General features: G+C 39.4%; 6 gene segments (V, D, J or C); all 6 read left to right on the top strand.

The window, feature by feature from the left end:
- The first annotated feature begins 4,044 nt into the window (after window positions 1-4,044).
- Window positions 4,045-5,012, top strand: LOC114134636 (T cell receptor beta variable 29-1-like). The segment is given in 1 exon segment: window positions 4,045-5,012. A coding segment is annotated over 1 exon segment (246 nt).
- Window positions 5,013-5,807: 795 nt separating this feature from the next.
- LOC114134628 (T cell receptor beta variable 29-1-like) lies at window positions 5,808-7,397 on the top strand. The segment is given in 2 exon segments: window positions 5,808-6,391; window positions 6,486-7,397. Coding segments are annotated over 2 exon segments (378 nt in total).
- A 1,257-nt stretch (window positions 7,398-8,654) lies between these two features.
- On the top strand, window positions 8,655-9,783 carry LOC114134629 (T cell receptor beta variable 29-1-like). The segment is given in 2 exon segments: window positions 8,655-8,906; window positions 9,001-9,783. Coding segments are annotated over 2 exon segments (378 nt in total).
- A 1,404-nt stretch (window positions 9,784-11,187) lies between these two features.
- Window positions 11,188-11,819, top strand: LOC114134619 (T cell receptor alpha variable 21-like). The segment is given in 2 exon segments: window positions 11,188-11,311; window positions 11,383-11,819. Coding segments are annotated over 2 exon segments (471 nt in total).
- A 6,357-nt stretch (window positions 11,820-18,176) lies between these two features.
- LOC114134424 (T cell receptor alpha variable 23/delta variable 6-like) lies at window positions 18,177-18,907 on the top strand. The segment is given in 2 exon segments: window positions 18,177-18,417; window positions 18,486-18,907. Coding segments are annotated over 2 exon segments (579 nt in total).
- A 2,307-nt stretch (window positions 18,908-21,214) lies between these two features.
- On the top strand, window positions 21,215-22,390 carry LOC114134631 (T cell receptor beta variable 19-like). The segment is given in 2 exon segments: window positions 21,215-21,351; window positions 21,478-22,390. Coding segments are annotated over 2 exon segments (363 nt in total).
- The last annotated feature ends 61 nt before the right edge of the window (window positions 22,391-22,451 follow it).

The raw sequence follows: 22,451 nt of genomic DNA, 5'->3' as shown, positions 1-22,451 counted from the left end.
GGTTCTGATCCGAGCAGAGAAGCAGGTCAGAGCTGCTGCGGAGCGGCAGGATGCGGTCGCCTGGCAACTCCGCCTCTCTGCTGAGAAACGAGCGAGGTGAAACCTTCGACCTTTACCGCAGCATCCGGCTCTGCCGTCGCACCTGCATCCCCACCACCCTCTGCGTTCCCCGCGCATCCACGCTGCTGCCCTCTGAGCAAACAGCTGCCGCCGCCTCCATTTCTGTGTCAACGGAAGCTAAAAACCGAACGAGCATCTAACAACAAACAACAGCTGCTTACTGTGATCTCGAGCAGAACGTTTGCACTTGAGAGCATTTATGTTGAGGGAAGCTCCATTTACTTTCGGTCTCAAAAGTACCTGGTTAAAAACAAACAAACAAAAAAAAGAGAAGGAATGTTCATAGCAATGGTAACTATCTGCACTAATTACCTTCTTTATATATATAAAAGATTACAGAAAGATAAAATAAGAATTTCATTTGATGCAAATTTCTTCGTTTTGTTCCATTTCTCTGAAAATCTTGTTTTTATTCACCCAGTCAGACAAACAGGAAACAGCAACTGTGAAGCAAAACCAGCCTGAGTGCTGATAACATCTGTGTTTTGATCATATTTCTGCTTCTCCTTTTTAAAAAAAAATAATAATAAAAAAATTATATATATCCTTAAATATATACATATATATATTTAAGGATGTACACAGATAAATTCCAAAATGTGTATTTTTTAATTCTGTTTATTGTCATAAATACACAAGTAAGAAAGTTCTTATTTAATGTCACAACATGGAAATATTTTAACTAGTGTAAAAACCGCTGTTGCTAAAATCCCTGACTGGTAGCTTTGTAAGAAATAAGTTATCCATTTAAACTAAAGTTGTCTTAATGTTTTCTGAACAGAATGTTGTTGAAAATCGGATTTTATTCCCATCGGGTTAAATAAATGTTAAACGAAATAAATAAAAATTGATTTAGTCGTTTTATCGATCAAAACAGAGGAGCTGGTAGTTACAGCTGGAATATAAAATAAATATTTTCTTTTCTTTTTTTTAATGTCAGAATTTTCAGTCTTTTATCAGTACTGCACTCACAGCTGTGTGTAAAAAGTGAAGAAATCTTCAGGTGGCCAAAGTCAGACAAAACCCTCAGCTTTGGCTAATTTAGCGATTTAAAACTACCTGTGAGAAACAATGTTATATTAGCAGATGTTCAAGAGACCGTTGGGAAGTTAGTCGCCATTTCTCAGCCGAACCAACATTTAATTTGTGACGCTCGAGTGGTGCTGCTAACGTAACTGAAAGAAAACACCCTGTTAGCTGTAGCTCAACAGTTCGTGTTGAGTCGGCCGAGGTCAGAGTAAAACTTTCTACTTTGCAACAGGATGTCGTTGCCAGCAGCTTTATCCAACGTTCATGTTTGAGTTGTAACATGAATGTTGAACACACTGCATTGGATGTATTGGATTAATGGTTTCAGTTCATGTTGTTTAAGATGGCTGACATGAGCTAATAAACCTGAGGCATGTTGTCCGACTTACTGTCTGCACCAAAACCAACCAAATACGACATCTGTGTGTCTGCAGGAAGAATAGTTCTGATCAGAATCTTATTTCATGTGAAAAAAAATGATCCGTTCAGAAACTACTCCTTTAAAAAGATGCACATGAAAGCTGCTTCTGTTAATGAACTATTAAACAAACATAGCAATCCACGGTTTACTGCCCAATGATCCTCCTCAGCACTGTTGCGTTTTCAAATGAAGCCGTTTTCATTTTTCTTGTTTCTACAGACCAACACTCAGCTGGATGTCAGGCTTTCTGTGTGGCATCATGTTAATCATTTAATCAGAAAGACATGAATTAATAATTACATTTTCAAAATGATCAGTGTGTCTAAAAACTTTTAAAGTATATTAAGTAATAAAAATGCATGATTTTGAATAAACCAATAAAAATAAAGCGACCCAATTGTATTAAAATCAAAGGTGGGTGATTTTGATTTTGGTAACGTTTTCCCTATAAGATTAGAGTAGATTAATAATACATAAGATAATTTTTTTACACATCTCTACCTTGGTTACCAACAAGTTTAGGGACACAGTCGTTTCAGGCAGCAGTTGGAAACATTTGTCACGTTTAGCGACCCCTTGTGGTACAAACTGTGAGTTGCATCACATAGTGGTTCTCAAACTTCAAATCAGTTCAATTTTTAAACCAAAAAAAATACAAATAAAAAAGTAAGAGGAGAGTGAGTTGAGACATAAACGCTGTTAACCAAATATTACTGTTATTTAATATAATTATATTAAAAAAATTATCCTACTTTTGCTGTTAAATAGAGATTCCTAATATGAATTTTGGGGATATACTTAGGGAAGGTAAAATTTAATAACATTACTTGCCCATAACTGTACATAATAGTAAATCAACCCATTTTCCAGGCTCACATGAATGTTTAAAAGGGCTTTAAGATAAAATTACAACTTTCTGAATGTTCAATCCATTCTGGTACGTTATTACTGTATTTCAATTGCAACCTAAAGTAAAATAAGAAATCATAAAATCCACATGTTCATGTTCTGACCAACAGCTGGTGGAATTTATCAACAGGCATCTCGATCGTGTTAATATTGGAAGCAGTTTGAAGCGATTTTTACGAAAACACGATGTCAAAGAGCTGGTGGGACTGTTGCTGTAATTAGCCTACAACAAATGAATAAACTACTACAAAAGAATGTTCTGGAGCCCTGAATCCATTTTAGTAACATTTATATTCACTCAAATCATTATTGACACATGGAGAGCTGAGAGTGGCCAGTGTTATGTAAGTTTTCTGGTGAAAAAACTATTTGGTACTAGCTTATTTGTTGGCTGTATGAACACAGAACTACAACCAAAGAACTTTTTTTTCTTTGCATCTGACTCGAGAGAGGTCCACTCTGAATTTTAGCTCGTAGCTTTTCCAGACTCCTCTTTATTGGCATTTTTACATTCACCATGAAGATCAAAACTCTGCTTTCTGTCCCTGACTGCAGCTAACGCCGTTGATCATACAGAAAAAATAAATAAAAATCATGTTCAGAAACAGGTAAGTGCGCCATCTGCTGGCTGAACCGGGAATTCAGCTGTCAATCACAGATAAAAATCTCTGAACTTTGATTTTTTGATTTTTTTTAAGGCACTTTCGTAGATTTAAAAAAAGTGACATGATAGAATTGACTGGACCTGAAGTACACATGTAACCTGTGCCTAAATATTATGCAAACCAGTTATTAATGTTGTCAAACTTAATACTGTTGTGATCTGGAAAGAAAAATATGTGTGATTTTCAGATTTTAAAAAATCTGAACATTTTAAGGTCAAAATATTAAATCTGAAATTGTGACTTTGGTGATCAAACAAGTCATATAGTGTATTTTGTCATACATGTTACATGTGAAACATGTTAGTTCTGTGTACTGTAGAGGGCTCTCCAGTACCGAGTTCTCAGTACAATAGTCGAATAAACAGCAGATTAAACACACACACACTCCCACACACGCGCGCACACACACACACACACACACACAAAATTCTGTCATACAGTGAACGTCACATGACTCTCCCACCTGCAGCTCACAACTACTGAACACTCTGATCACTATGAAACATGGCCATCAGAGCTTCACGCAGCTTCTTCACCTTATCTGTCTTTCTGCTCTGGCTACCAAGTAAATAAAAATCATCCATTAAATTAGGTTGTAAGCTTGGATCAGAGCTCTGTGTTTATGCTTTCTTTAGGTCACATTTGATCTAAAAAGGTGATAGAAAGCAAGAAAAAATAAAGTATGATGGCATTTTAGGGCTATTTTAGATTGACAGACTAAATTTCCGTCAAAAAAGACAAAACAAAAAACTCAGAAATGTTGAAATTATTTTCAGATTTTAATATATGTATATAAAAAAACGTGGGAATTTCTGAGATTCAAAAGTCAAATTTGATAGAAAAAAAGAAGGAATTTCTGCATTTTGAAAAGTCAAACATCTTTGACCTTTGGAAAGTTTCAAAAGTTGAAATTTTGTGACTTTTCAAACTCCAAAGTTTCAAATTCCAAGTGTTTTTCAAGATCATTTTTGACATCTCAAAATTGTTCTTTTTTTTTTTGTTTGGCGGAAATTTACACTTTTTTTTTTTTCTCCATCTACAATGGCCCTAATGGGGCCCCGTAACTCCCATATTGGCGCTCTGTAATTTACACCCAGGCTGTACCGCTGGCGGCGAGTCGGTGTCCCAGACTCCTACGCTGTGGACGAATCAGGACGCCGACGCCACGATGCAGTGCGGCCACACAAAGGGCAGCACGTACCGCCTGATGTACTGGTACCAGCAGCTGCCGGGTCAGAACATTAAGCTGATCGTTTTCACCACGGCGTACAGCACACCCGAGTACGACCCGGGCTTCACGGAGGAGAAGTTTCCGGCGCAGAAGAAGAACGCGGAGACGGGATCTCTGACGGTGAAGGAGGTGAAGCCTGAAGACAGCGGAGTGTATTTCTGTTCTGTCAGTGAGACACAGTGACCCAGCTGATTAAAGGAGCTGCACAAAAACCCGGCTGAGACCCAGAGAACGGAAATATATTGTTTTGAGCTGCCTCTAGAGGGCGCTATAGACCACATTACACATCACTAATACCTTCTAGGAGAGGTTACTGACTACAATGGGTTTATTTTGACTGTATATTTCTCTATGTGCCATCAAATATACATCACTGCCAATAAAACACAGCAATTCAACGTGACAAAAGTTAATCAGATACGAATGCTTATTGCAAGACTGCAATATGCGCTTCTTTTTTTTTCTCCAGATTTTGCTTTATTTGGTTGCTGGAGTTGTTCATTTCTTTTTAAGAATGAAATCCATAAAAAAAATAATGGTGGCCAACAAAAGTTGTTTCATGGAACAAGTAAAATTTAACCCTCAGGATGCAACAGGCTAAAAAGCATGTTTTGTGTTTTTGTTTCATTATCATGAAACATTTTCTAGGTTTTTCTTCACTTATTACAAAATATGCAGAGACTCTATTGTGGATTAAACGACATGGAGTCAGCTTGAATCGGATGTTGCTATGACGATCCCATTTTGTGCCTCCTCCCCTCTCATGAGTTCAGCATGTCAGTCACAGCCAAGACGGAGAGGAAGATAAAGACGTCATGATCAGCATCATCACTCTGCTGTTGCTGCTCTGCTTCTGGGGTAAACCGCTTCATTTCCTCGCCGTTGTATAAATCAAATTAATATCTTTGTCCAACTATTCTTAACTTCATCTTTTTTTTTCTTTTTTTTTATCCAGATGCGTCTCTGAGCAAAGACGTACATCAGGATCCTCGATGGACGCTTAAAGTTCCTCAGAGTTCTGCAACAAACTGCAACTATTCAATCATCGGATACAACCAGATTCTATGGTACAAAAACCCAACCAGTGACTCCACCCTCAAGTTAATTGGTTATGTCTACTACACCACAGTAACTCCTGAGAATGAATTCAAAGATTGTTTCAATATAAGTGGAGACGGCATAAAGGAATCTGAGCTCCATGTGGATAAACTGCAGCCAGAAGACAGCAGCATGCATTACTGTGCAGCTGGTCGACACAGTGACTCTGTTTGTGTCTATCTGCTGCAAAAACCCTCTGTGATAATACAGCTCACAAGCAAACGCACACTGAAGAGGAACACAGCTGCAGCAGAGAGCACTGGAATACAGCAGCAAATCAAAGATGGCAGCAGAAAAAACCACGCCTCTTCCTGTGCCAACTGTCAGGGCCGGTAGATTTAATAATCCTGTTCAGATCATGATCCTAACCATAGAGAAGCTCAGAGCTGCGTGAAGCATTAAGTTCCAAACATGACACTGCTGGCTTATAGGGTATTATCACACAAATATGATAGTTATTTTTTTTGCTATAAGTCAGAAGAAGGGGGTTAGCATGCATCGTATCGTTTATCGTGATAATAATTTGGATTCATCGTTGTCATGATGAATTCCAATTAATGTTTAAACTGAACTGATCACGGAGTTACAGAAATAAATGAACTTTTAAACCATTCTTTGAATGAGTCGGTGTACTAAAAACTGGACATGGCCTGAAACTTGCAGTTTGAGGTTCGCAGCGAAAAACCTGCATGCAGAATATAAAACATTTTTTATATTTCTATCTTGTGAGGGAAAACGGTGATGCAAACAGAAGGAGGAGCTGAACATAAACCTCTGCTCACTGTCCACCACACACCGACAGTAAGCAGACCCTCCCACCTCTAGTGAAGTCAGAGCTCTGAGTTCAGTCGGCTCACAACACAGTCATGGTCCCAGCTGCTCTCATAAAGCTCTCTGCAGCTCTGCTCTGGCTTGGAGGTACGTCATGGACTCTACGTCCATCATTATGTCACTATTTGTCTCGGAGTTTGTTGGATTTTCTGTAACCTGATGCGACATTTGACCTCCGCAGGTCTAACAGACGGCAGTGATGTCACTCAGACTCCTCTGCTGTGGGCCAACCAGAGTCAGTCTGCCACCATCAACTGCAGTCAAAATAAAGATGTTGATCACAACCAGATGTACTGGTACCAGCAGCTGCCGGGTCAGAACATGAAGCAAATAGTTTTCACCAGAGCGTACAGCGCTGCACAGTATGAAGAAGGCTTCAGCAAGGAGAAGTTTGAAGTAGAGAAGAAAGACGCTTACACCGGGTCTCTGACAGTGAAGCAGCTGCAGCCTGAAGACGGCGGAGTGTATTTCTGTTCTGTCAGTAAACACAGTGATGCAGCCGATTAAAGAGCTGCACAAAAACCCAGACAGTGAAAGAAAACGTCTGTTTTAACCTGTAGATGGAGCTAAAGAGCAGAGTAGACTGGATTTTATACACGCAGGTATATCTTTACATCTTTTACATGTTTCAGTGAATAGTAAAAACTAATTTAAAAAAAGATTTATTGTGATGAATGTTTATAATTCCGAGTAAAAAATAAGTTCAAGCACACTTAGTAGCCACAACGACAATAGCAGTTTTCAAACAATATGCCCGGCATCTTGAGCCAAGTTCTGTTTGATTGTTATATCTGTATTTTGATATGAGCACCATGTCTGTTCTAGCTTGTGTGTGTGTGTTTGGTCAAACTTTAAATAGTTTTATGGCGATCCAAACTCCACAAAATACATTTTAATTATGCAACTTGACCCATTTTTGCTTGATTGTTGCACTGGTAGGTCACTGAAAAACACGGTGGTGACTGATATAAACAGTGCATGAGATATATTCATAATTCAGCCGTGACACTCACGATCATAATCTATCAGCCATAGAGGAGTTTTATTCAGGCATTGGAGCAACAAGCCCCTTATGGATCTCCTGCGTGTTTATATCTGGAAATTTCGCGCATGCACACAAAGCTGGAGGGCATGAAGACAATTCTTTTAAATGCTATCCGTAGCCGCGCTGCGGCGGTAGAAAATTTCCGTCAACTAAATAACACCAACATCTCCAGGTTTCATTAGTTTAGTGTGGTGCGCCACAGCAAAGGGGAAAATAACGCAGAAAAACCGTCGAAGAACAACTTAGAACCACTTTTTTTCTTGCTCTCTGTCACAGCTACTACACGCAGAATTGTTATCGTAGCAACTGACGACATGGCTACCATTTGTTTCAAGATTCAACACCAAAAAAAAGCTATAAAAATATTTCCTACACAAAGAACAGAACATTCAGTTCGCCACAGTATTGTGTTTTTAGGCTTGACGTTTATTTTTGCGATTATTAAAAAGTAATTGCTGTGGTAGATTAGCTAACGCTGTTACTAGCTAAGCTAACACAGAGGTAGTTGATTAGCTAATCTAAACACCTGCTCTACTGATGATCTGTCAGAGTTGGTGTTTAGGTCGACTTTTTTAATTTTGCAACTTAATCGAAACACACCGAATTCCACATCACGTCTACACGTTAAGGTTTTCAAAGTCAAGCTAGCATAACTGAACTACCTCTCTCTCCGTCCCTATTTTTTTTCTTAATTAAAAGTTTTTCCTGACCTTGTTATCTGGTTGTCATAGTGAAGCAAAGCACTCCATCCCTTTGTCTTTTATACGTCAGGCGTGCATTTAAGATTTAGTGTGTTATAATGACAACAGCAAAAATCAATGGTAGTCATTGTTGGGAGCAACTTTTTGCCCTCCAGCAGGGAGATGGGAGCAGGAACTTGTGTGCAAGATGTCAGACTGTAAGGGAATGGCTAAGTATGCTGCGGTTTGGTGAAATTAGTTGCCGAATTTACAGAGCAGATCTGTGTTTAACACTTTCGAATGACAAACTCCACTTTTGATGAACTGAGATGTTGTGAGAGCTCTGGTGGAGCCAGCTACTGTCCAAGGAGGGTGTCCGACAAATAAGCAAATTGCTACTGTACATACTGACGTGATGTGAAAAGGTGCTTCCATTACAGTTTTGCGAATTACACAAATTTCAGTATGGTTAAAAAACAAAACAAATACCTCACACCTCAAAAAGTGTATCTAGTATTTTCTTAAAACTTCTTCTCCTAATTGTTCTGCCTGTTGAGTCCTAAACAACTACAAATCACAGTAGTTTAATCCAGTCATGTGGAACCAGCATTAGAAGAAGACAGAACTCTTTTTGAGGACCTGTGGTAGGGGGCAGAGATAAAAAAAAAAAGATATTTCTATCTTGTGAGGGAAAACGGTGATACAAACAGAAGGAGGAGCTGAACATAAACCTCTGCTCACTGTCCACCACACACCGACAGTAAGCAGACCCTCCCACCTCTAGTGAAGTCAGAGCTCTGAGTTCAGTCGGCTCACAACACAGTCATGGTCCCAGCTGCTCTCATAAAGCTCTCTGCAGCTCTGCTCTGGCTTGGAGGTACGTCATGGACTCTACGTCCATCATTATGTCACTATTTGTCTCGGAGTTTGTTGGATTTTCTGTAACCTGATGCGACATTTGACCTCCGCAGGTCTAACAGGCGGCAGTGATGTCACTCAGACTCCTCTGCTGTGGGCCAACCAGAGTCAGTCTGCCACCATCAACTGCAGTCACTCTAAAAATTTTGACTTTGACCAGATGTACTGGTACCAGCAGCTGCCGGGTCAGAACATGAAGCAAATAGTTTTCACCAGAGCGTACAGCGCTGCACAGTATGAAGAAGGCTTCAGCAAGGAGAAGTTTGAAGTAGAGAAGAAAGACGCTTACACCGGGTCTCTGACAGTGAAGCAGCTGCAGCCTGAAGACGGCGGAGTGTATTTCTGTTCTGTCAGTAAACACAGTGATGAGGCCGAGTGAAAGAGCTGCACAAAAACCCAGACAGTGAAAGAAAACTTCTTTGTTTTAACCTGTAGATGGAGCTAAAGAGCAGTGGACTGTTTGGATTTTATACACATATAATAATCTTTAAAATCGGGCTGTTTTATCAATAAATAAAAAAAAGATACATGGAGAACAATAAATTTCCACACTGATACAACAAAATGTTGGATTTGAATCAATAAATAAATCAGTTGTATTGGGGTGATATTTGAGTAAAGATTATAACTTTAAATGCACAAACATACCAAATAGTAAGTAGTAATTATATTACTTGAAATACAACTAAACTAAAATAATTAAATTCTGAATAATTGTCAGAATTGGTTTTCTTATCTGGATATGATTTCAGTTTATTTTGTTTATTTCGTTCCACTTAGATTGAACTTTCCTAAATATATCTAAATAAATAACGCATTGTTTTTGTTTTGTGAAAGGTGCATCTATGCATGTTATACTATCAACTTTTAACCCACAAATATGTCATATAATGATTATCTTCTTATAGAGTTAAATGATTTAAGTTAATTTACTTGTAATTTGATTGGTTTTTTAAAGTTTTTCTGTTCAATAAAACTGGTGCCAAAAACGGCTTGAGTTTTGTGTCACACATTTAGTTTTAAACAAACCATTTCAATACACAACTATCAGTATTTTGAAATTCGTCCACTTACATAAAGACAGGTTTGGATGTTCTGAAATACCCAGCCACATGACGCTTATTTTTCATTGTCATAAAATAATAAGCTTAGATGGACACACTGTATAAATGCATGTGACCAGAATGTGAGGTGAACTTGATGTTTGTACAGGGAGCTCAGTTTGTGTCTCCTCCTCTCTTGGTTTAACCTCTAACATGAGTTCAGCTCGTCAGTCACTGAAGAGACGAAGAGAAAGATAAAGACATCATGATCATCATCATCACTCTGCTGCTGCTGCTCTGCTTCTCTGGTGGGTTTGATTCTAAGTTCAGTCAAATTTCAGGAATCTTCTCTGTGTCTAATTTTAACCCATTTTGTATGTCATCGCAGATCTGACACTGAGCAAGGATGTGCATCAGGATCCACCATCAATACTAGGAAGTCCTCAGAGTTCTGCAACAATCACCTGCAACCATTCAATCAGTGGATATGATACTATACTGTGGTACCAGAAACCCGCGGGCGGTTCAACTCTTAAATTAATTGGTTATATTTTGTATAGCGTTGTCACAGTGGAAGATGAATTCAGAAATCACTTCAGAATAAAAGGAGACGGATCAAAGGAATCTGAGCTCGAAGTGCAGAAACTGCAGCCAGAAGACAGCAGCATGTATTACTGTGCAGCTAGTAAACACAGTGACTCAGTTTGTGTCTCCCTGCTACAAAAACCCTCTGTGATAATCCAGCACACAAACACACACTGAAGAGGAACACAGCTGCAGCAGAGAGCAGCAAACTACAGCAGGAAATCATCAGATATCATCATTCAACTGTCTCTACCAGTGATGACCCCAAAAGGAGGTCACGGGGGGCCATAGGCCCCTCTAGAAAAATGTTGAACCCTTAACAGAATCATGTTCAGGTCATAGAAAGGCATATTTAGACATTTTCCTCAATCAAGACGTAAATGTAAAACCCCAAAGAAAAATACAAGCATTTAAAATCCTTAAGTTAAATTTGAAATGTATTAAGGTCCATTCAAAAATTAGTTACATAAATTTATTTTACTTTTTTTTTTTTTAGCTGTGCTCCCTAAAATATTTTTATTCAGAGGGGTCACTCCTGTCCACTTCCTGTGTTGACCTCCTGCAGGAAGTCGATGTCTTGACGATTATGACGCCACCTGGTGTCGACCCGCCTCCTTCTGTTCATGTCCACAGCTTTACTCAGTCTGGCAGCATCACTGCAGCTTTGGATTCATCTGTACCAGGATCATGTTCAAACTCTTCATAGTTTTGGTCTCTCTGCACTTCTGCTCTACAGGTATATTTAAAACACTAACAGTTGTTTAGAGTAGATTCTCTGAATCTGATTCTTTTTTTTTTTCTTTTCAGCAGACCAATCAAAAAACAGCGTTGATCAGATTCCTGCTGCGTTGATCAAAGAACCAGGAGAATCAGTCCAGATAAACTGCAATCATTCAAACACCAACTTCTACATGATCCAGTGGTACAAACAGCCTCCTGGGAAAACTGACATGACTCTCCTCGGTTACGCTCGTTATACTACACAAACTGTTGAAAATCAGTTCCAAAACCTGTATAACGTGACCGGTAGCGGCAGTAGTCTGTCATCTCTCGTCATTCCAAAGCTGAGGCAGTCTGAGGACAGCGCCGTGTATTTCTGTGCTGCCAGTGATGCACAGTACTGCATGAAGCCTCAGGCTCCAACAAAAACCCTCACTGATACCAGAGGAGCCATCATTCACCTGCTGATGGCAGCAAGAGATACAAGAAAACCTCAGAGAAGGGACTGATCACCCAGCTGTGGAGTTGTACCGTCCACTAGGAGGCGGTGTTTCTCAAAAAATGCTCTCAGACAGAAGCAGCTCAAATCCCAGCATGAAGTCTTCCTGGATGAAGAAAGACTTACATGTGACTTTGGTCGATTGGTCTCTAAGTTTTCCTCAGGTATCAGTGTGTGGTTGATTATTATGTAATTCTGCCTCTCGCATGATGACTAATGGAGATTGGCACCAGATCTCCCTGTGACCTTCAAGGATAAAGATAATGGATGGATTTTAAAATAATGTACAAAGGAAAAACTCATTAGTTTTAAAATATCTGTTGAGGCGTTGGGCACAATTTCACAGTTGTATATGTGACGTTGTTTTTCTTAAAATGCGTCAAAAAGGCAGAGGACGTTAAATAATACATCTACATAATGTGCCATTTTTAGGGGGAGTTAATTGATTCCTCATCAGAATAATTGATTACTAAAATAATCATGGTTGCACCCTTAACTCGTTCCCTCCAAGTGGGCGGAGTCACAACCTGCAGTGACTCTCAGATCTCACACACGTTCAGTCTGACAACATGACTCCTATCAGACACAGCTTGTTTCTTTTTGCTCTCTGGATTAAAGGTTTGGTTCCTGTAACATCAGAATCTGTCGCTGATTAAACTGAATTTCAGCTCATTCAATCTGTATATTTATACATGCAGGTCTAACAGATGGCAGTGTCGTCACTCAGACTCCTTTGCTGTGGGTCAACCAGAGTCAGTCCACCATCATGAAATGCAGTCACAACAAAGATGCTACTTACTACCAGATGTACTGGTACCAGTAGCTGCCGGGTCAGAACATGAAGCTGATAGTTTTTACGACAACATCTCCTCCATTCCAGTATGAAGACGGCTTCAGCAAGGAGAAGTTTCCAGCGGACAGGAAGGACGCTCTGAGCGGATCTCTGACGGTGAAGCAGCTGCAGCCTGAAGACAGTGGAGTGTATTTCTGTTCAGTCAGTCAACACAGTGATGAGGCCGAGTGAAAGAGCTGCACAAAAACCCAGCTGCTGGAGACACAGTGAAGTTACACTTCATCAGCAGCAGGGGGAGCTCTCAATTCAAACTATGTAGCATCTCAACATGTTTGCAAAGTGCTGAGTATTTAATCTTTTATAAATATAAAAAGGGAAAGAAAAATGGTTTAGACAGTAACAGTGATAATTTCAACCAAAAATGGTGAAATACTGCGGTAGAGGAAAACTCTTGGTTTTTTTTTTGTGTTGTTTGGTCAGATACTGGCATTTTTGGGGTCTGTGTTTTAATCAACAATTAAATTACCAATATTCCAATAATTGATTAATCAGGATTAATTCAATTCCTCGTTTCCGCCCTAAACTACAAGCTTTTGAAATGGTTCTGGTTTGTGTCTCCTCCCCTCTCATAGTTGATCCTCTAACATGAGTTCAGCTCGTCAGTCGCTGCAGAGACAGAGAGGAAGATAAAGACATGATCAGCATCATCACTCTGCTGCTGCTGCTCTGCTTCTCATGTAGGTTAAACACTATTCCAGCTACAACATTAAAACTTTGCTAATATTTTATTAATATAGCAGGTTTTTTTCCCCTCAAGACAGATCTTTCACTGAGCAAGGATGTGCATCAGGATCCACCATCGACGTTATCGAGTCCTCAGAGTCCTGCAACAATCAGCTGCAGCCATTCAATCAGTGGATACTATGTGATTCTGTGGTACCAGAAGCCGATTGGAGGCTCCGCTCTTAAATTAATTGGTTATATTGCAAACACGAGCCCAACACTGGAGAAGGAATTCGAAGATCGCTTCACAATAAGTGGAGACGGATCAAAGGAATCTGAGCTCGAAGTTCAGGAACTGCAGCCAGAAGACAGCAGCATGTATTACTGTGCAGCTAGTAAACACAGTGACTCAGTTTGTGTCTCCCTGCTACAAAAACCCTCTGTGATAATCCAGCACACAAACACACACTGAAGAGGAACACAGCTGCAGCAGAGAGCAGCAAACTACAGCAGGAAATCATCAGATATCATCATTCAACTGTCTCTACCAGTGGTGACCCCAAGAGGAGGTCACGGGGGGCCATAGGCCCCTCTAGAAAAATGTAGAACCCTCAACAGAATCATGTTCATGTCATAGAAAGGCATATTTAGACATTTTCCTCAATCAAGACGTAAATGTAAAACCCAAAAGAAAAATAAATAAATGCATCTAAATGATAAAGTAAATTAAAAACATATTTATACAAATAGATAAATAACCAGTTAAGTTGTAATTTATTTATTTATTTTTATCTGTACTGCCTAAAATCTTTTCTGGTCTGCTCCCCTATAGAAATGTTCTGGGGTCACTCCTGTCCACTTCCTGTGTTGACCTCCTGCAGGAAGTCGATGTCTTGACGATTATGACGCCACCTGGTGTCGACCCCGCCTCCTTCTGTTCATGTCCACAGCTTTACTCAGTCTGGCAGCATCACTGCAGCTTTGGATTCATCTGTACCAGGATCATGTTCAAACTCTTCGTTCTTCTGGTCTCTTTGCACTTTTGCTCTACAGGTACAAGTAGTAGGATAAACAATAAATCAACTAATCGCATGAAAAATTATCGACCCCATTTTTATTTATCAGCTTTATTGTTTCTTCCTGCCTTTTTCTCTTTCTATTGCTGACACTGGATGAAAAAAGGATCAACTCCGGCGCTCTCCACTGACCCTCCCTTCCTCATTTCCTTATCGTAAGGGAGGAGTGAACTATTGGATCAGGTAGTCGGATAAGCCCATCTTCTCTACCTAAATCTAATGACTATTGAAGGGCAATATACTATACACACTCCATAATCTGTACTCTTGGTTGAAGGTAGTTTTTAATTCCATTTTGGTTTTATGTTGTTTATTCAGGTGCATTTTTAAATAATGGAGGCTGAGAATCCATTTCATTTTTGTTTTTGGTTGTTTTGTTTATTTAGTTTACCAGTTCCAATGTTTAGTGTTCTTTTGAAAAGAAAGTGTATCTATTTTTGCAGGATATCGCTTGCATTATAGCATTACCATTACATCAGTTTAAAATGGTGTTCAAACGATATTATCGTTTATCGCAATAATGTTCTTGACAATTAATCGCTCAGCAACATTTGTTATCGTCACAGGCACAGAGACATGTAAATCAAGAATCACCGTTTAATGTAGAGGCAGCAGAATAGAAGAATTAAGAAACACTGCCACCTGCAGGTGGGAGTCACATAAACCCAACGTTTTAGAAATTTTTTTTGCTGAAAGTTTGCGATAAATAATAAATATAATATACGGGGGATCTGCTGATTTTGAATAAATTTCAGCAATCACAAAAATTATTAAAAACTGGAGGGACTGTTTATTGCATTTATAATATTGCATGAAAAAGGCTTGAGTGGTTAAATAAAACATCAGCAGAATTTTGGGGTGAGTTAATTGATTCCTCATCAGAATAATCGATTACTAAAATAATCATGGTTGCACCCTTAACTCGTTCCCTCCAAGTGGGCGGAGTCACAACCTGCAGTGACTCTCAGATCTCACACACGTTCAGTCTGACAACATGACTCCTATCAGACACAGCTTGTTTCTTTTTGCTCTCTGGATTAAAGGTTTGGTTCCTGTAACATCAGAATCTGTCGCTGATTAAACTGAATTTCAGCTCATTCAATCTGTATATTTATACATGCAGGTCTAACAGATGGCAGTGTCGTCACTCAGACTCCTCTGCTGTGGGTCAACCAGAGTCAGTCCACCATCATGAACTGCAGTCACAACAAAGATGCTAGTTACTACCAGATGTACTGGTACCAGTAGCTGCCGGGTCAGAACATGAAGCTGATAGTTTTTACGACAACATCTCCTCCATTCCAGTATGAAGACGGCTTCAGCAAGGAGAAGTTTCCAGCGGACAGGAAGGACGCTCTGAGCGGATCTCTGACGGTGAAGCAGCTGCAGCCTGAAGACAGTGGAGTGTATTTCTGTTCAGTCAGTCAACACAGTGATGAGGCCGAGTGAAAGAGCTGCACAAAAACCCAGCTGCTGGAGACACAGTGAAGTTACACTTCATCAGCAGCAGGGGGAGCTCTCAATTCAAACTCTGCAGCATCTCATCATTGTTACGGCCCAAGGTCTTTCCTCTGGGTCTCTAACATCCATATTCTAGAGCAGAGATGCTCAAGTCCAGTCCTGGAGAGCTACCATCCTGCAACGTTTAGAAGCATCGTTACTCCAACAGACCGGGATCAGCTCTGAACAGGCCTGGTAACGAGCCACTCATTTGATTCTGGTGTACTGGAGCAGGGATGCATCTGAAAGTTACAGGATGGTAGCTCTCCAGGACTGGACTTGAGCATCCCTGTTCTAGAGCTTCTAATTGGTGCTGATAGGAAGTGGAGGCAGCTGGCCAGCGTCTCCAGAATGACATCACATCCAGCTTACGATGCACCATTTTTTCCTCACTAACTAGCCCATTTCTTTCTGCCACCTTCTCCCCTCTCCTCTCAGTTATGATTTTTGTTAAATAAATCCCATGTTAAGTGATCCCATGCGTTGCTTCTCTTTGATTTGTTATGGTTCTAGAGCCAGACCATAACAACATGTTTACAAAATGATGAGTATTTAATCTTTTATAAATATTCTCCAAAAAAGGGAAAGAACAACAACAACAAAGAAAGACAACTTCTTTTTAACAGTCACAGTGATTTTTTAAAATTTATATATATATATTTTTTTAAACGGTGAAATATTGTTGTCAAAGAAACCTTTTGGCAAGGTTAAATATCAAAGCTATTATTCAAAATATACAGCAATAACTCACTAAAAATGCTAATACAAGTGTGAATTGAAGTACATTAGAGATGCAGCGATTACTTTTTAATAATGAATTATTCTGATCATTAATCGATAAATTGGACTTAAAGTTTGGAACATTCTGCAGAATTAAAGCTGTTTTTACACAATGTTAGAAATACATTAAAAGATGCAAAATTCAATTACTTTTTTGAGTAAAATAAAACTTTTATTGCCTTAAATGCAACATAATGTTCCTTTGGTGTACGCCTGATCATTTGTAGCAAAGGACGAACCTGCACTTAAGAAAATACTGCCTACTAATCTGTTGAATATTTTTTGGAATAATTGATGAATAGCAAAAAGGGCTTTATAGGATATTTATTTATTCATCTATTCATTTTACAGAATTTGAACCATGCTTTGCTAAAAATGCCAACTGAGGAGTTTGAGATATTTATAGATGAAACTTCTTAAATGGAAATTGTATCTATTTTTTGAACAGTTTTGTCCTCACTACTGCTCTGAGGGTCTTCTTTCAGATTAACCGTAACCTATTACTAATTTAGTTGACATATTTTTCACAAACTCAATCAGGAATAATTCAATTCCTCGTTTCTGTCCCAAACTACAGGCTTTTGAAATGGTTCTGGTTTGTGTCTCCTCCCCTCTCATAGTTGATCCTCTAACATGAGTTCAGCTCGTCAGTCGCTGCAGAGACAGAGAGGAAGATAAAGACATGATCAGCATCATCACTCTGCTGCTGCTGCTCTGCTTCTCATGTAGGTTAAACACTATTCCAGCTACAACATTAAAACTTTGCTAATATTTTATTAATATAGCAGGTTTTTTTCCCCTCAAGACAGATCTTTCACTGAGCAAGGATGTGCATCAGGATCCACCATCGACGTTATCGAGTCCTCAGAGTCCTGCAACAATCAGCTGCAGCCATTCAATCAGTGGATACTATGTGATTCTGTGGTACCAGAAGCCGATTGGAGGCTCCGCTCTTAAATTAATTGGATACATTCATTATACAAATACAGTCCTGGAGAAGGAATTTGAAAATCGCTTCAGAATAAAAGGAGACGGATCAAAGGAATCTGAGCTCGAAGTTCAGGAACTGCAGCCAGAAGACAGCAGCATGTATTACTGTGCAGCTAGTAAACACAGTGACTCAGTTTGTGTCTCCCTGCTACAAAAACCCTCTGTGATAATCCAGCACACAAACACACACTGAAGAGGAACACAGCTGCAGCAGAGAGCAGCAAACTACAGCAGGAAATCATCAGATATCATCATTCAACTGTCTCTACCAGCGGTGACCCCAAAAGGAGGTCACGGGGGGCCATAGGCCCCTCTAGAAAAATGTAGAACCCTCAACAGAATCATGTTCAGGTCATAGAAAGGCATATTTAGACACTTTTTTCAAACAAGACATAAATCTAAAGCCCAATAAATAAATAAATATTTAAAATTTACAATTAAAAATATATTAATATAAATAAATAATCTATATTTATTTATTTAACTATTTTTTTTCGTAGCAGTGCACCTTAATATTTTTACTGGTCTGGTCCTCTATAAAAAATTTCTGGGGTCACTCCTGTCCACTTCCTGTGTTGACCTCCTGCAGGAAGTCGATGTCTTGATGATTATGACGCCACCTGGTGTCGACCCCGCCTCCTTCTGTTCATGTCCACAGCTTTACTCAGTCTGGCAGCATCACTGCAGCTTTGGATTCATCTGTACCAGGATCATGTTCAAACTCTTCATTCTTTTGGTCTCTCTGCACTTCTGCTCTACAGGTATATTTAAAACACTAACAGTTGTTTAGAGTAGATTCTCTGAATCTGATTCTTTTTTTTTTTTTCAGCAGACCAATCAAAAAACAGCGTTGATCAGATTCCTGCTGCGTTGATCAAAGAACCAGGAGAATCAGTCCAGATAAACTGCAATCATTCAAACACCAACTTCGACATGATCCAGTGGTACAAACAGCCTCCTGGGAAAACTGACATGACTCTCCTCGGTTACGCTCGTTATACTACACAAACTGTTGAAAATCAGTTCCAAAACCTGTATAACGTGACCGGTAGCGGCAGTAGTCTGTCATCTCTCGTCATTCCAAAGCTGAGGCAGTCTGAGGACAGCGCCGTGTATTTCTGTGCTGCCAGTGATGCACAGTACTGCATGAAGCCTCAGGCTCCAACAAAAACCCTCACTGATACCAGAGGAGCCATCATTCACCTGCTGATGGCAGCAAGAGATACAGGAAAATCTCAGAGAAGGGACTGATCACCCAGCTGTGGAGTTGTACCGTCCACTAGGAGGCGGTGTTTCTCAAAAAATGCTCTCAGACAGAAGCAGTTCTTTTTCTACCTGTTCATACAGAATCAACCAACACAAATGATTACACAGAATGTACATTGAGTTATGTTCAACTTGTTTGAACATAACTCAATAAGTTTAATAAATTTGATATACAGACAAAAAACAGGAAAAAACTAAAATTCTCCTCATGAAGCTTTGAAGCAACTTATTAAATTGAATAGTCCAATTTGTTGTGATGTGTTACACAGCAATGAAAAGTTGCTGTTTAGCTTTGAGTTTTGTGTCTGACCAGCCATTCAAGACTCAAACAGTGCATTCAACCCCCTGAATAGGAATTATAAAGATTCTTCTACAATGTGCTACTTCAGAAGAGAAATTTCTCCTATGGGAGACTAATAAAAATTATCTTATCTCATCTTATTATAAATGCATATGACATTTCTTTTTTTTTACATTTTATCACACAAAATTCCAATAACACTGACAAAACGACAGGTTGCAGTTTGCAAACCTCCTCTTAGAAGCACAAAAACGTTTTTATTATTATTATTATTTTGGATCTGTTGTGACTCCGCCCTCCTACAGGGTATTTGCTTCATTTGCAGATCAGATTTTGTTTTTCTGAGACAAGAGGCTCCAGGCACACAGACAACAGTAGAATGATCACAGAGCTGTTCATACTTTCTCTCAAGCTCGCGCTGGTTTTAGGTAATCATTATCTTTTTCTTCAAAACAATATATTTCTCTGCTACTGTATCTGCTTTGGGCATTTCCCCCCCATACACTTTATTATTGTGTGTTTCTTTTCTCTACAGGATCTTCTCTCAACAATCAGGTTCATCAGACTCCGTTCAACATTCTGGCAAAGCGAGGAGAAGCAGCCAGAATCAGCTGCTCTCACAATATCCAGAACTACAATGTAATCCTCTGGTACAAGAGACTAGAGGACAAACAGCTGCAGCTGCTGGGGTATATGTACATCGACAACAAAAATCCTGAACCTGGAACGGATGTGAAGATGGAATTAGAAGGAAATGCAAATAAAGGAGAGACCTGCACTTTAGTAATCAAAGAGCTGAGTGAGAAAAGCAGTGCAGTTTATTACTGTGCTGCTCGCTACCACAGTGCTGAATATCACTGCTGCTCTGTGCAAAAACCTCCCATCCTGCTGCACCTGCGTGAACTCTCCACTTTCAGTCATTTTATTAGGGACTATTTTGTCTAAACAGGATGTTGTTATGGAGGCGAAATTTTACAATACTGGACAGAAACTTAGCTCTGCTTTGGAGTACGACTGGCCAAAAAGTTAATATGCAACTCGATGGACAGTAATATCAGTAGATAATGCGTCTGATAGAACGTTCGATAATTTCACTAAACTCCGATCCAGAACCGCACAGCTTCCTGGGGCGTTGTAGACAGAGACAAGGCGTTAGCCATCAACCTCTCACGGCTAGCTATGCTACATCGCTAACTCACTCACTTCTTTTGTTACCTAGCAACAACAACTTGTTAACAGTTTCATCTCTTGCCAGCGTCCCTCATAATTGCTTAAAAATAGAAAACGACGCCGTGGGGTGACAGTAGAAAACGAGTACAAGAACTCGAGAAGAAATTGTAGATAAAACAGGAAACGTCAAGTCACCAGCTTGGCAGTATTTCAGATGTATAAAACATAAAACACTAACAAATAACTATCAGTATTGACTGACATGAAACACGTTTTTCAATCATAATCACCAAGATTAAAAACTGCTTTGATTTGACTCATAAAATAATATTTAAGCACGCAGCTTTTATTTTGAAAGTTTTATTTAAATAGCCATTTAGATTCCAGAGGGTCACATAAGTTATTTCATAATAATTACTTTGTATTGAGTTAACTTAATACAAATGCATGCCATTTTATTTAAGTCTGTTTTTGTATGTGTTGCATATTCAGACAATGTTATCCCAGTGCTGGTTAAAACCACGATTCACTTTGTTTTAATTCAAATGAATTGATGATAAAATATCTACATTTTACATAGAATTTTGTTGACTTTGTTGACAGTAGATTTAATCGACTAAAATGATATTATAAAACTGGACTAATAATTTTTGATGACTAAATTATGACTAAAACTAAATATTTTAGTCAAGAGACAAACACTAGAGGGCAGCAGATGGCTACAGACTAAAAGGTGCTCAGAGAGTTGATTGGTTTAGACTACAAGAGGAAGTGTGATGTCACACATCCTTAAAAAACCATTAAAAATAGTTTGTGTTCCTCATGTGAAGGTTTCCTCAGATTAGAAAGAACAGCAGCGTGTACGTTAAACAGTCACTTCAACTGGACTGATAATTCAGAAAACTCAACGATATGATCGTCATCTTCTGCTTAATGTTCAACATGATTCACGTTTTAGGTAACATCGCCTTTTGGTCCATTTAAAACCTTGTTTTATATTTCTATTCCTTTAATCGTTCTGGATAAAGGAGTGTTTTCACACTTTATTCCATCTCCGCTCATGAGATGTCACACGTTTCAACAGGCTCTTCCCTCAGCGATCGGGTCCATCAGACTCCGGCTGATTTGTTCCACGAGTCCGGAGGAAACGCCGTCATCAGCTGCACACACAGCATCGACAACTACGATGTAATCCTCTGGTACAAACACTCGACGAGCAGCCAGATGCAGCTCCTGGGATACAACGATGTCGTAAACGGATACCCAGAGCAGGGGTTAAAGGTGAAAATCAGTGGCAGCGCAAGCAAAGACAAGATCAGCACTCTGACGGTGGAGGATCTGAGCGAGAGCAGCAGCGCCGTTTATTTCTGCGCCGCTAAATACCACAGTGCTTCATGTTAATGTTCCCCAGCACAAAAACCTCGAGTTTAATCTTTTTGATGTCGTATCTATTTTGCAGCCGTGTTGCTTCCTTTCATGAGGCGGCGGTGTGTCGTCACAGACTGCCTCAGCGCTGAGAAGAAACTGAAGCTCCTCCTCCTTCATGATGATTTGATAAAAGGAACATTGATAAAACACAAATAATCAGTCCACTCAGATACACTGACAGCATCTTTCAGCCTATGTAACAGATGCAGGCTGTTCTTAGTTTGAGCATTTATTTGATTCTGTTTCCAGGCAACGCTACAATCAGTCCAGGTTCTTCTGGCCAGCAGGTCCATCAGACTCCAGCTGAGATCAGCTGTCTGAAATTATTTGACGTTCTATCAGACGTATTATCTATTGATATTACTGTCCATCGAGTAATATATTAATTTTTTGGCCAGTCTGTTATCATCTGTACATAAACTGTAACAGTGCGTTTATACAAATACTGTTAAAAAGTACATGTGAGCAAGATCAGTGTGTCTGTACGTTCCAATTAGATTTTCCAGTCTAGAACCACAAATCCTCACACACTCTGTCTAACAGGCCAATTTAACTCCATTCACAAAAAATGCTCTTAGCATACGTTTATTCCTAATTTCTGCAGATTTTTATTCTAATTATTATTTTTTG

The sequence above is a fragment of the Xiphophorus couchianus genome, chromosome 19 (genome assembly GCF_001444195.1).
Source record: "Xiphophorus couchianus chromosome 19, X_couchianus-1.0, whole genome shotgun sequence".
NCBI lineage: Eukaryota > Metazoa > Chordata > Actinopteri > Cyprinodontiformes > Poeciliidae > Xiphophorus > Xiphophorus couchianus.
The sequence above is the reverse complement of the archived record's forward strand: the minus strand, read 5'-3'. Positions and strand labels throughout refer to the sequence as shown.